We start from the raw sequence: 12,677 nt of genomic DNA on the forward strand, positions 1-12,677 counted from the left end.
CAAAAAATCCATGTTACTTTAAGTGTAACTGGTAGTTGTAAGTATCTTCTGAAAAAAAAAGATTATTATTTCCCTACAAAACCTAAATCATGTATGACAGTTATGTAAAATTAGACAAAGGAGCAAACAACACAAACAAACCCCACCCCGATGTTGAGAATAAAGACAGAGTGTAATGGAAACATGTTTAAATCAAGAGGCTTACCTATGAAATTCAACCTGATGAAAACATTTAGAAAAGCTAAAAAGTAGTGACTAGTGCTGCAACTACAGATTACTTTCATTATCAATTAATCTGTCAATTATTTTCTCGATTAATTGATTAGTTGTTTAGTCAGTGAAATGTTGACTGTCAGAGGACAAAGATACCAGAAAATGTTCACATCTGATGAGCTGGAACCAGATATATTTGGGTATTTTTTTTCTTTACAAGATGGCTTAAACAATTAATTGATAATCAAAATAGTCAGCAACTAATCCATTTATAGACTAAGCATTGCAGTTCTAGAAGTAAAAGAAAACATTACAAGTGCTCGATACATTGGCTACAAGACAAGATGAAAAAGGTCATAAGGAGTGACAAGATTGAAGGGAGACTAATCTGTCCGCAACACACCGAGCTGTCAGCCTGGCGTCCGGGTCACTGTCCCAACACTCGCTCAGTAGCTCCTGCAGCACAGATCCCTGAGAGTTTTAAATAGTCAGTCAATACATTCACTTTCATTATATTCAGAATTTCATGAGAAGTCCAACACATTTATCATTATTATCTTTATTACTTCCAGGCCAACACAATAACAACTGTATGTCCAAACAAGAGGCATCATGTGGAAGAATACCTGAGGTAGCAGTTCCCAGTTGTCAGGTATGGAGGGTCTCTTTTCCAAGTGAAACACGTACCAGGTGAGGTTCTCCAGTGTCATGCTGACTCCCAGCTCAGATTCATAAGGCATGAGATGCTGTGGAGCAATACGGCCTGCAGATGGAGACATTTGTATGAATTTCAACATCCATTTAGCAACATCTCAGAGATAAAGAGTGTCCAAGCAGTGCACAGAAATACAGCTCATTATGCACATCAACATCAAAAGGAAAGTGAAAACAGAAATTGTGAAAATCTGACAGCATTGACTCATGTGTTAGCCATTATGTCAAACTGAATGGGAGATTTAACATAACTCATCTCCCTGCTCTGCTTGAGATTTAGTTTTTTCAACTTCAAGAAAAATTTTGAAACTGAGCACTTGGTATCTGCAGTCCTTCTTATGTGATGTTGGAAATTTGGTTTTCATTCATAATTATCATATGGTTAATGAGAACCTATATAATTCCCTGTAACAAATTAAATTCAGAGATCCCAGGGACACTATCATTGTTCACAGGAATGTCCCAGAGCTTTCTGGAGTAAAATGTTTCCCACATTGTTAATTATAATCTTTCTTTGTGCCCCAAATTATGTTTATCTGATACATTTTCCACAGTATATGTAACTTAAGTTGTGAGAAGGAATGGATTATATTTTTGGTATCTTCATGTCAAATATACAGTTGATGTGTGCTGGAAAAAGGCATTAAAGCCATCTCTGAAGCAATGGTTGAAATTACTTAAACAATCAAGAAGTTTTCTTTTATTACTATGTGGTTCTGTTTTGTTTGTTTGTGTCATTATTTTTTGTTCCTCTCTTTTTTTGATGATCATATTTTGTAAGTTTGACATATGTGCTTAAAACAGAATAAGTATAATGGTAAAAGATGGATAAATTGTTGTGATACACCAGATTAAATGCCCATTTGTGGCTGCACTAGCTCCACTTAAAAAGTACCATGACAACATGCAAAATGATCCAAGGCTGCTCCATTATATTAAGAGGATTAAGAGGAATTTTACCTTCAAATAAATCAGAGCAGCGCATCCAAATCTCCCACAACAACAGTCCCAAAGCATAGATGTCCCCCTGCAGACACCAGCCACTGTGTAGGTTTACAGAGCCTTCCAGAATCTCAGGAGACATGTAGCACAAAGTGCCTACCTGAGCATGGGCCTGCAGATGGACAGGAATCTGAACTGTTATTCTGTATGCTTTCATTTATTCTAAGAGGTTTTAATCCTGCAATACCAAATTATGTCTCCACACAGGTCTCACCACTGTGTTTCTTATGCAGCTCTGTTGCTGCCGAGGCCCAGAACATGAACGCAGGATGGTGGAGCAACCAAAATCACTCAGGGCACAAGTACTATCTGCTCTCACAAGCACATTGAAGCTGCTGAGGTCTCTGTGGGCCACTGGAGGTTTATGCACATCTAGAAGAAAAGACACATACAGTATAATTGAACATAGTTGTGGATTGGAGTTATTAATGCAGTGAGCCAAGAAAGACTTGTATAGTCATTCATTAATTTACTGTACATTCGGTATATTGGCCTGCTTGTGGCTGATAGGAGGAAGCCGCCACTACGTGACAATTGAATCACTGAACTACAATTCTGTTAATGGTTCAAAATGGGCATTTATATATAGATAGCAGAGCTGTCTACATAGGTAGGCTATAACATGGACAAGCACACACACACACACACAGACACACATATCTTCACAGTGATGTTCTGGCCAATACCATTGCTGTGAAGGTCAGAGTGGAGATAGGAAAGTCCCTGTGATAAAGACTGGCACAGCTTCAGTGACAACATCCAGCTGGTGGTGTGCTTACACAAAAAGGAGTGGAGAGAACCCTGAAATCAAAGGATCAAAGGGACACTAATTATTTATGTCCAAAAACTTGAATTTTATAGAGTTCACTTCAGATAAACAATGATAGTATGAGTGTGAGAGGAAGTGGTAGACTAGAACATGTGTGGCATGCAATTCATTTTACTGGATTGGTGGAAACAAGGAGGAAAAATAGGAACTTGCTGCTCCATAGAGCTTACATGACAGCAAAGCATACATCAGACTCTTTTTCCTGATCATTCACCTATACCCTTGAATAACTTGTGACTTTTTTCTCTCAGAAAATGGCAAAATGCACAATTAATTTTCCTTCAACAAATGATAACCACTCACATATTCAGCAAATTCCAGGACTGTGTGCCAACTGTCACCATTTGGTTTCCTCGCAGTGCCCAGGAAGTGGGCAATCCCAGCATGCTTCAACAATGGGAGTTCATAAACCTCCTTCTCTGTGATAAAATGACGTTTCGAGCTTGTAGGGATAACTTTCACTGCCACCACGGATCCCTTGTACTTCCCCTGCCAAACGGTGGCAAAATGTCCATGGGCTACAGTCTGAAACATATAATAACATACAGGTAGAAGTTCACTTAACTATATGATTTTCCAATACTTTGCTCACTGCTAACCATAAAATATAAGTCAATTTGATAGCTTTGCTTACCTGCTGTAGTTCAACGTCAGCAATGTCAATCTCTGCAGCTTTTGATGTTAGGCAGGAACACAGTGGTGAGACATGTGAATCATGAGGGGAGGCTTGGTGGCTCTCCTCTAAAGTAAGAACAGTGGACAAGTAATGTAATGAAGATACACTAGTTCAAGTAAATCTGACACTACCATTCCCTTTCAGTTTGTGTTATTTAGTCTCATTTTTCCTCATTGTAATACTGAAAGGCCTTTTATAAATTATTAGGTGAATACATTTTAAACTAGCCAAAGTGAATAGGCACATAAAAGACAAAGAAATATGATTGAAGAAAGGACAGGAGGTAAAAGGGAGCATTATAGCAGAGATAAACGCCAAGGCCAGTCCAGCAGCGAGAATGTAACTGTTTCAAGGTCGCACAATGATATCATGAGAGCTGAATAAAGCAGAGGATGTACTGTAAATCAACACTTTCTTTTTTCCTTTGTAAGGGCAACAATAATATAGCCTGTGTGATCTGGATCCAGCTCTAAGACACTTAAAGTAATATGCAGGTGTTTCTATATTAACTCTAAGGATGAGCAAAAACATGGAAGCTGAGTTATCTAGGGTTAGGGTTAGGGTTAGGGTTCCCTCCTGTGTGCTGATGATATTGTAAAATTGTGACAGTACAGTCCACCATAAAGGAACTTAATTGATTCTAGTTAATTCCCACCAGTGCACTATACAGTAAATACAGTATAGTATTTTCATCTATGAAAACAAAATTAATATTTATCATGCAATTGATCCCTGAGACAGGTGTTAAGACATGTCACTACAATGACATTAACTGCAATCAGGACGTTTCAATGTTGTCCACTTGAGGGGAATGTCATATAAAATAAACAGAAAAAAGCCATAAATTGAAAATGAAAGTTTTACCCAAGTGACGATAAGTATCTTGAAGGAGGTTTCTCCATTTCATAGCAACAATCAGGAGTATGACAAAGAGCAGAACTACCAAATGTCCAAACAGAATCACTGAAGTGGCATATTCTGTGAAAAAAAGAAACACATTTATTTTCTTCGTGTAATATGAGGTTTCTTTATTAGTATCCATCAAGTGATTTTTTTTACTTTAATGTCAGATTTTCAAACAAAAGGAGGGTAGAGGATGTAGTCTGTCTGGAGCGGACTTAGGGGGGAACAAAACATGAAATAATGATAACATTTTATGTGATGAAAACAAAATTGTCGTCATACCTACAGAAGCAAGTTGAAGCTCTTTGGGCTCCGGGGTCCAGGTGATGTTACTATTGCAGAGGTCTGTGTTGCACACACATTTAATGACACGGTTGCTAAAGCGTGTTTGTGGCCTGCAGGTTGCATCTGGGCAAATCTTTTCAACTATATCACAAGCTGGAGCAGAAAAAATAATGACACAACAGACACTTAAAAAACATGAGCATCCTACGTAGTCCAATAGGATGTGTATATTACATAATATAGACATAACAGCAATTAACCTATTTAGATAGTAGCAGTCAGATGTGCCCTAATGCCTGATGTCGGCTGGATATGAGGCTTAAATTGTTAAATCATCTGATGACATTTTAAGAGTAAAGTGTTTATGACTTGTGATAAGGGTTAGGGTTAGGGTCTGACACAAGAACAGAATCCATAATGTGTAGTCTTCTCCAGTGGTTCTGATCTAGGTTTCTTACCAAGAATGTCAACCTCTGGCTGGCTGTTGTTGACTAGAAAATAGCCGACACAGCAGGACGTGTTTTCACAAAGCTGCACCGAGCCACTCACATTGCCAGCAGTTGTATATATGTTGTTTTGTGGGTTCAATGGATTCACTTGGAATGCACACTTTCTCTTTGGAATCGAAGACTGGTTAGAGATATGTAGAAGGATGCATTCTGGGAAGAGAAAGTGAAACAGACAGCTGCTGTAGATGATTAGGATGTGGATGTGGAGAAAAAGTGACAGGAGACTTTGTTATTCAGGTTTTATGGCAACTCTTGTACTCCATAGTGCTGGTTGTTTATATATTAAATATAATATTTAAACCACATATTTATCAATTATGTAAAGACTTAATGTTATTTGTTCAAGGTTCTAACATGACAAGCAGATTTATTGGAATCAATATCACTTATATAATATCATAATTATAATTCATTTACACAGTCAATATACTTGAGCTGCAACAATTAGACTTACGGAATCTTTCAAAGTTGTGACTACTTTAGTTCAGTCTAAAGTTTGCCTGTAGATATAATAAAAAATAAAGATGCCAAATCAAATGTGCATCTTATCAGTAGCCTCAACATTACTTCAACACCTCTGAGTGCTCCAGTCTACTGCAGTCACATTGCTTCAAAACTTATTTCAGTATATTGCTATTTTCCTGAAGTGTTTCCTGAAGTGTGATGATGCAGAGAAAGATCGGGTACAATCCACAAAATTCTTTTTTCCTTCGGAGAACAATCTTTCAGCACTAAATTTACTGGACATATACTGGTAGCATACCTATCTCTTTCCATTAACTGGCTTATCTATCATTAACTCTGAGGCAAGTGAAAAAACTGGAGCAAGGAGACATATTTAAGATGTCCCTGTATAACTAAAATGTGGGCTGAAAGGAATGACTAAAAATCACCGAGTTTTGGGAGTTAGCGTTTTTGAAATCAGTTACAGCAGGAACACTTCTATTGAACTGCCACGAAACTATTACATGATACAGTGCTTCAGCAACACATAATCTAATTATGACATTACTAATTGTGCCCCTGGAAGTCAATTAAAAAGATCCACAAGGAAATAAACCAACACATGGAGCTTACAAGCTTTAAATAATATAAAGTGCACTCACCCAAAGCCAAAATTAGTTGCCACTGCTGCAGGATCATGGTGACTGAGCCAAGACCGGCGAAGCAGGGAGTGATTATTTATCAGTCCTGGGAATGTGAGAGGAGTTTCCCACGTTTCCCAGCATCACTCCCACTGCCACACACCTGCATGTACCACACATACCTTCAGCCAAATAATAGGCTGTGGGAATACATAACATTTATCCACAGAGTCATCTCCCACTGTTAAGGAATATCATCTGCAGTCAGGTGTTATGTTATCTGCAGGTGATTCAAATGATATGAGGGCCACAAGTAAACTGAAAAGCTCCCAAAGAAAATCACAGGAGCCACAAAAGGAAGATCTACTGTTATGATTGATTTTTTTTAAAAGTTTGTCACACCCATTCTTCATTCTTCTCTTTATACATCCACTAAACTTTATTTATATACCACATTTTAAAAGAGTTTACAAAGTGATTTGACAGACAAAGCAAAGGCAGTACAATACAAAGCAAAGGCACACAATATAGAGAGCAGAAACAATCAATCAATCGATAAATCTTTATTTGTATAGCGCCAAATCACAACAAAGTTATCTCAAGGCACTTTACACATAGAGCAGGTTCTAAACCGAACTCTGGGGTCAGGTTTTAATTTTAAAGAGACCCAACATTCCCACATGAGTATGCACTTGCAACAGTGGCAAGAAAAAACTCGGGGTTGAACGGTTGGGGTTGAGAGGAGAGAAAGGAAGGATAGGAGAGAGAAGTACAATGAAAATCAACAATGAAGCTAGAAGGTCCGGGACTGGAATCTGTCATTCGGACGTCTACAGGCCCAGATTACCTGTGAGACGAGAAAGCACAGACAACTCCTGGAAGAAGTTTATTGAATGCATTAATAGTACATGAATATTAATGGATGTAGATGGATGGATAGAGAGAGAAAGGGAGGAGGAGAGAGGAGCTCAGTGCATCATGGGAGTCCCCCGGCAGTCTAAGCCTATAGCAGCATAAGCTAAGAGCTCTAAGAGTCCTAACTTTAAGCTTTATCAAAAAGGAAAGTTTTAAGCCAGAGATGATGAAAATTAAATAAATAAATACAGTAATATAAAATTAAATAAAAAGACAGTAAACAAACGACATCACATAAAAGCAAGTATGTCTTAAGTTTTAAGAAGTGAGAATCACTGATTCTGGAAGCCTTATTTTCTGCTTAAATAATGTTACCTGTTTAACATTAGCATGTCAGCTAAAAACTCACATTTTCACATTTATTTTTAGAAATATTATTTTTTAAATTTGACAGTTTTACAATATTGAGGGAAAAAAAGTACATTTTTGCTTCTCTTGTTTGTGTCCTGTTGGGGGCGTGTTTAAGCGTTCAGCTCCCCCAACGAGGGCGGAGTTTAAAAAGCGATATTCACCTTAGTTCATGTTGTGCATCCTAGCTGCCCTGAGCTACGAAACACGCACACCTAATTTTCTACCAGTTTAACGTACCTGTGAGCTCGGTCGGGCCAAACTCAAATGAACTAGGGGAAGCAAAGTCCCTCCCGCCGACTGAAAACAATGGTAAACTACTTATTTGTCAGCCTGAGTGTATACTACACATGAATTCAAAAGGTTTACGCTAATTTTGTGCATATTTATTTGACCAGACAGGGGTTTTAGGGATGCCCTCCCTCACTAAAGAGCTAGCTGATGTTTTTGCGGAGGACTCTGAAAACGACCGAACATTTTACGGTTTTTCTGAAGGTGAAATCAGCGACCACAAGGTGCTTTTTTCTTTCAGTACGAATGAAAGAGAAAATATTAAGTCTTATATTTATTTTCTGTTGTAGTTTGTATATAGCACCACATAAGTTAGATATGAATGCACTCAGTGAGCACTTCATTAGGAACACCTGTGCAATCTAATGCAGCCCTGCTATAATGTTTTACTTAGGTCGTACAAAGTGTTCCTAATATTTGGCCTCCTTATATATGATAATGGGGCAGACGAAATATTAGGAACATTTATCAATACTATGCATTCCAGTACACCATCACCCACTACCTAACATCACTTAACAGAGTAGATTAGTCACCTTTCTAACTGTCAACAAAAACTGAAAATGTTTGTGCTTTGTGAAAGTGAAATTTATAGCAGAGCTGTTGTATTGGATTTCATTATATTGCACAGGTGTTCAGTCATTTATTTTCACTTATATCCAGCTGATAGATTATGTTCTCAGAGAGACAGTTAAATTCATTGTACTGTGAAAACTTTGTGAAAGACTTCTGTCACCAGCCAATCGAGAAATAATATAATTTCTCAATCTTTATAGGTCAATCAGAATACAAGTTTGGAAGATGAAGATGGAGCCCAGCCATCTCTTTCACCCAAGAAGCAGAAAGCTGCTGCCTATCCCTTCAGACTGAGGGTGGCTCTCCGCTGCGCTCCCTCTGCCCAGCAGTCCACTGATGATGAGGATGAAGAGGGGGGAGAAAAGAGGACAAATAAGAGGGATGTGCACAGAACAGGAAAGACCAGTCAGGCAAAGAAGAAGAGACACGTTAAGTTTGAAGATGAAGAGACAGCAGTGGCTCGACCGTCTCCTTCTGAGAAGCGTGGATCAGGTTCAGCAGAAGATGTGTCGGACTCCTTTCTGGCCAAGAGAGAACAGAACATCAAAGCCAATAAAGCAATGGTAACCAGGAAACATAAAACAAAATTTTCCACACAGACACATAGATTATTGTACTCACTTCTCAATTTAGTTTACAGTAGAAATGGACAGGTCTTCTCAAATGGGGGTCCTAGAGAGAAAAAACAAATCAGATTGGGGGTTTATAGCTTAAATCAGTGGTTCTCAGACTTGGAGTATTGAGTCACAAGATCATTCGAGGGTTTTTCAAAGAGATATTCAATTAACAAAGAAACTGTAAAACAGAGAAAAGGAGTAAATCTCCACACTTGAAAAGCTGCAACCAGGATTTTTGCTTGAAAGATTACCCATTTGATTACTCAGCTGCCTCTAATCAATCAAAAATCCAGAAAAAATGTTTGTGAGCAATTTATCCCTCTGCCTGAGCCCACGTTCCCTGGTCTATAGTCTAAAGTGGACAGATTCAGGGCAGCTGAAATATTCAGGAAATTGTGTTGATTTATGACTCAAGAAGTTGGTAAGCTGCCTTGACTCTAATCTTTTTTATTTCTTTTTATAACAGCTGGCACAGCTGATGGCGGACCTGCAGAAGATGCCAGGAGGAGCAGGTTTTATGAAGAAACAAGCTGGCAAACAGCCCAAAGAGAAAAGCTCTGTAAGTAGAAGAAGATGGGGGGGATGGGGGGGACTCGCACACCACCAGCAGTTTTGCCCCAAAGTCAGTTGTTAATATTTTAGAAAATTAAGTCCACCCCCTTATCTATCTATTTATCTTAATCTTCCTTCTCTGTCAGATCACCCCAATTATGACCACTTTGAAATTCAGTTCATACTCTGAATAATAGTATTTCAGTATAGACCAGTGTTCTGATGTGATTTCATCCAACCTCACCTGCAGCGTCCACCACGCTCTGGTGCAGCTGGAGGTGAGTCTAGGAGGAACCCAGAGCGAGCGTCCCGCAGACAGACACGCTCTATGGGGTCGAGTGAGGATCTTTTGACCCCGAAGGAGGAGCAGCTGGAGCTCAGCTTAGAGGAGGAGCTGCTGGAGGTTTAGTTCATCCATGTATCAATAATTGTCTTTAAAACTAATTCCTGTTCTAAAAATATGTTGAACAGAATTGGGAAACCACACACGCCTTAAAAATGTTGATTGAAGTGCATTACAATTATTTACTTTTTTGTCCTGCTTGACTGATTTTGTTTTGCATGTAAGTTCATGGTTTTACTTTAAAAGTAGATCTCATCTCAGGTAAGAAAATCGAATAATTTCATATTGGCATTATTGTGTAGTGCAACACATTATGCTACTACATAATATTTTATGTGTGTGTGCGCACACACACTTTTCATATGATTGGGGAACTAAAACTTTGTAAATAATATGAAAATATATTTTGTTTTTAACAAACATTTTTAACGTGCTGTATATTGTTGAGATGAACATGTGTCAGACTTTGTAGATGCCTGTTCAAGCTAAGTAAAGAAGGTCATAATTGTTATTTGATGTTCCAGGTACGCAGGGCCCCACAGCGCCGTGGCACCCCACGACCTCATCAGTCCAAACCTCACATTGTCCGTCCTGTGGAAGACATCACAGAGGATGAGATTCAGCTGATTGCAGACAACATGACTGATAAAGTCTATGACAGAGTGACAGTGAGTTCTGGGCATGAATTAATTAATATATTTCAATGTTATTTTGTAGCCAAATCAGTTTGCCCACAGACTACTAACCATATCACTGTGACATCTAGTTCAGAATACTGTTGCGGTCATCAAGTCACCACCAGGTGGCAGTCTCTCCTTTACTAGAGCCTAACAAATGTGCTCAACTTCTACAACATATTTAGATTTAGATGGTGTGATTTTGAAAGGAAAAGTTTCAAATGTATTCTTCTGACCCTTTCAACTATCTGTGGACGACATACTTGTCTAACATATCTGATGTTTCTGTTCTCAGGGCTCCACGTGTCACCAGTGCCGACAGAAAACTGTCGACACTAAGACGTGCTGCCGCAGTGAGGACTGTCGTGGGATTCAGGGTCAGTTCTGTGGGCCGTGCCTGAGGAACAGATATGGAGAGGATGTCAGGAAGGCGCTGCTTGATCCGGTCAGACACCAACAACACACAGGATATAGCTGCAGATGCATAGATGAATTGTTGTATTGTTTCAGTATTTTCTGTTATATAATGTTTAGGTTTGCAGGAGGGGGATTTAAATGTATCAGAGGTGATATGTTACCATCTCTGTGTGAGGCTGTATTTAAAGGATAACTCTGGTTTATTTCAACCTGGCATTTCCCATAAATGTGGCCTCTATTATATAGATTTGGGGAAATGAGGCACTCTCTATCTATTGCAAGTCACTTTGATGGCAATTTAAATGTCGGTCTTGTGTAAGTGGACACACATGTTAAACAGTTATGATTCACTTGTCAGGCCCAAGCCTGACAACTTCCACTGATGGACTAGAATATACATACAAAAATGAACATTTCTGCAACCAGAAAACACAAAATGTATCTTGATACAATTGGTTAATGGGTTCTCACAGAAATGTCAGTTGTAGCCATTGTCAAAAAGACAAGCGCACTTAGAGTCACCACATTTCTAGGAGTTTATTCGATGATTAGATGTGGAACATTTCATGTCTACCACTATTATTTGAACAAATGTTGTGTCAAACATAAAGCATACAATGTCTGTTTCCTCTTGTTGCTGGTATGCTTTTGACATCTACTGAAGTACAAATATTGATATATAACAAGAGCAATTGTTAAAATAACGTCCATAAAGCATACTTTGAAGTGACAGCTTATTTCTGTAGTTAGAGTAGGTCTCTGCCAACTTTTATGCCCTTTGCTTGCTGAACAGTCAGTGGTAGTAATTCAAGTGTCAAGATGTGGTAAATATTAACTTAAGCATTTTTCTCAAGATGGAACAGGATTTGTTTCTTGTGCTGTTTATCTTTTGCACATTAAAGTAAGCATCCCTGCAGGCAAATCTACAAAAGTAGTTGCACTTGTTAAAGTTAAATCATGTTTACCTTTTAAATCATTTTCTTTGTGTACTTACACCTTTTGTCTTCATCTTAAAAAAATAAACAAACATTCAGTTTAGTATTTAACTGTTCATCTCCTCAGGAGTGGCAGTGCCCTCCCTGTCGAGGCATTTGCAACTGCAGCTTCTGCCGCCAGCGTGATGGCCGCTGCCCAACTGGGATCCTGTTCCCCCTGGCTCAGTACCACGGCTTCTCAGACGTCCACTCCTACCTCCTCAGGTTGAGTACAACATGATAAGCTTTTATTCAATAATTTAAGTTTCTACTGTAATGGCAACAAACTATTGAAGTTATTTATATTTACATGGAGTGCCAAAGAGGGGTCATAGCAGACAGCTCTTTTAGTGATTGTAAACTGTCTAGAAGTCTGTCAGAAGTATGATTATGCGGGTAATATGCAGTGTTTAACAGTTCATTTTTAGGACATTTTACCAAGACGATTCGTTATCTTTTGGTTCATATCTAGTTCATTTGCAAAAAACTTAAAACTAAATTCTTATACTGACAAAATACTTTTCAATGTGTAGTTTTGTTTCTTAAAAACTCTTGAGTACCACCATCTCTGTAAAATGTCTTAAATACTTTTAAATGCCTGCAAATGACTCAGAAAATCAGTATAAAATTAAAACCTGTAAAATAGTGTTCCCACAACTTTTTGTACATTTTAGAACTGACATGTTTCTCTCCGTGCAGCCTCCGAAACAAACTGAAGCATGAAGACGACGATGGAGAGGCGTGATCCCAA

General features: G+C 38.5%; 2 protein-coding genes across 2 annotated transcripts; one reads left to right on the forward strand and one right to left on the reverse strand.

Moving 5' to 3' along the window:
- Positions 1-567: 567 nt before the first annotated feature.
- LOC128355307 (anti-Muellerian hormone type-2 receptor-like) lies at positions 568-6,274 on the reverse strand. Its single transcript, XM_053315553.1, has 10 exons — positions 6,238-6,274; positions 5,081-5,281; positions 4,620-4,775; positions 3,393-3,499; positions 3,062-3,283; positions 2,616-2,730; positions 2,144-2,301; positions 1,888-2,041; positions 840-976; positions 568-684 (listed from the first exon to the last, which is right to left on the reverse strand). The coding sequence occupies exons 1-10, from the start codon at positions 6,272-6,274 to the stop codon at positions 568-570; spliced, it is 1,404 nt and encodes a 467-aa protein (XP_053171528.1).
- A 1,594-nt stretch (positions 6,275-7,868) lies between these two features.
- LOC128355309 (cell division cycle-associated protein 7-like) lies at positions 7,869-12,671 on the forward strand (the record flags this gene model as incomplete). Its single annotated transcript, XM_053315554.1, has 8 exons — positions 7,869-7,994; positions 8,556-8,909; positions 9,430-9,522; positions 9,766-9,918; positions 10,383-10,526; positions 10,831-10,980; positions 12,015-12,151; positions 12,626-12,671. Coding segments are annotated over 8 exons (1,203 nt in total), but the record flags the coding sequence as incomplete, so codon positions are not given.
- Between the last annotated feature and the right edge of the window lie 6 nt (positions 12,672-12,677).

The sequence above is a fragment of the Scomber japonicus genome, chromosome 3 (assembly GCF_027409825.1).
Source record: "Scomber japonicus isolate fScoJap1 chromosome 3, fScoJap1.pri, whole genome shotgun sequence".
NCBI lineage: Eukaryota > Metazoa > Chordata > Actinopteri > Scombriformes > Scombridae > Scomber > Scomber japonicus.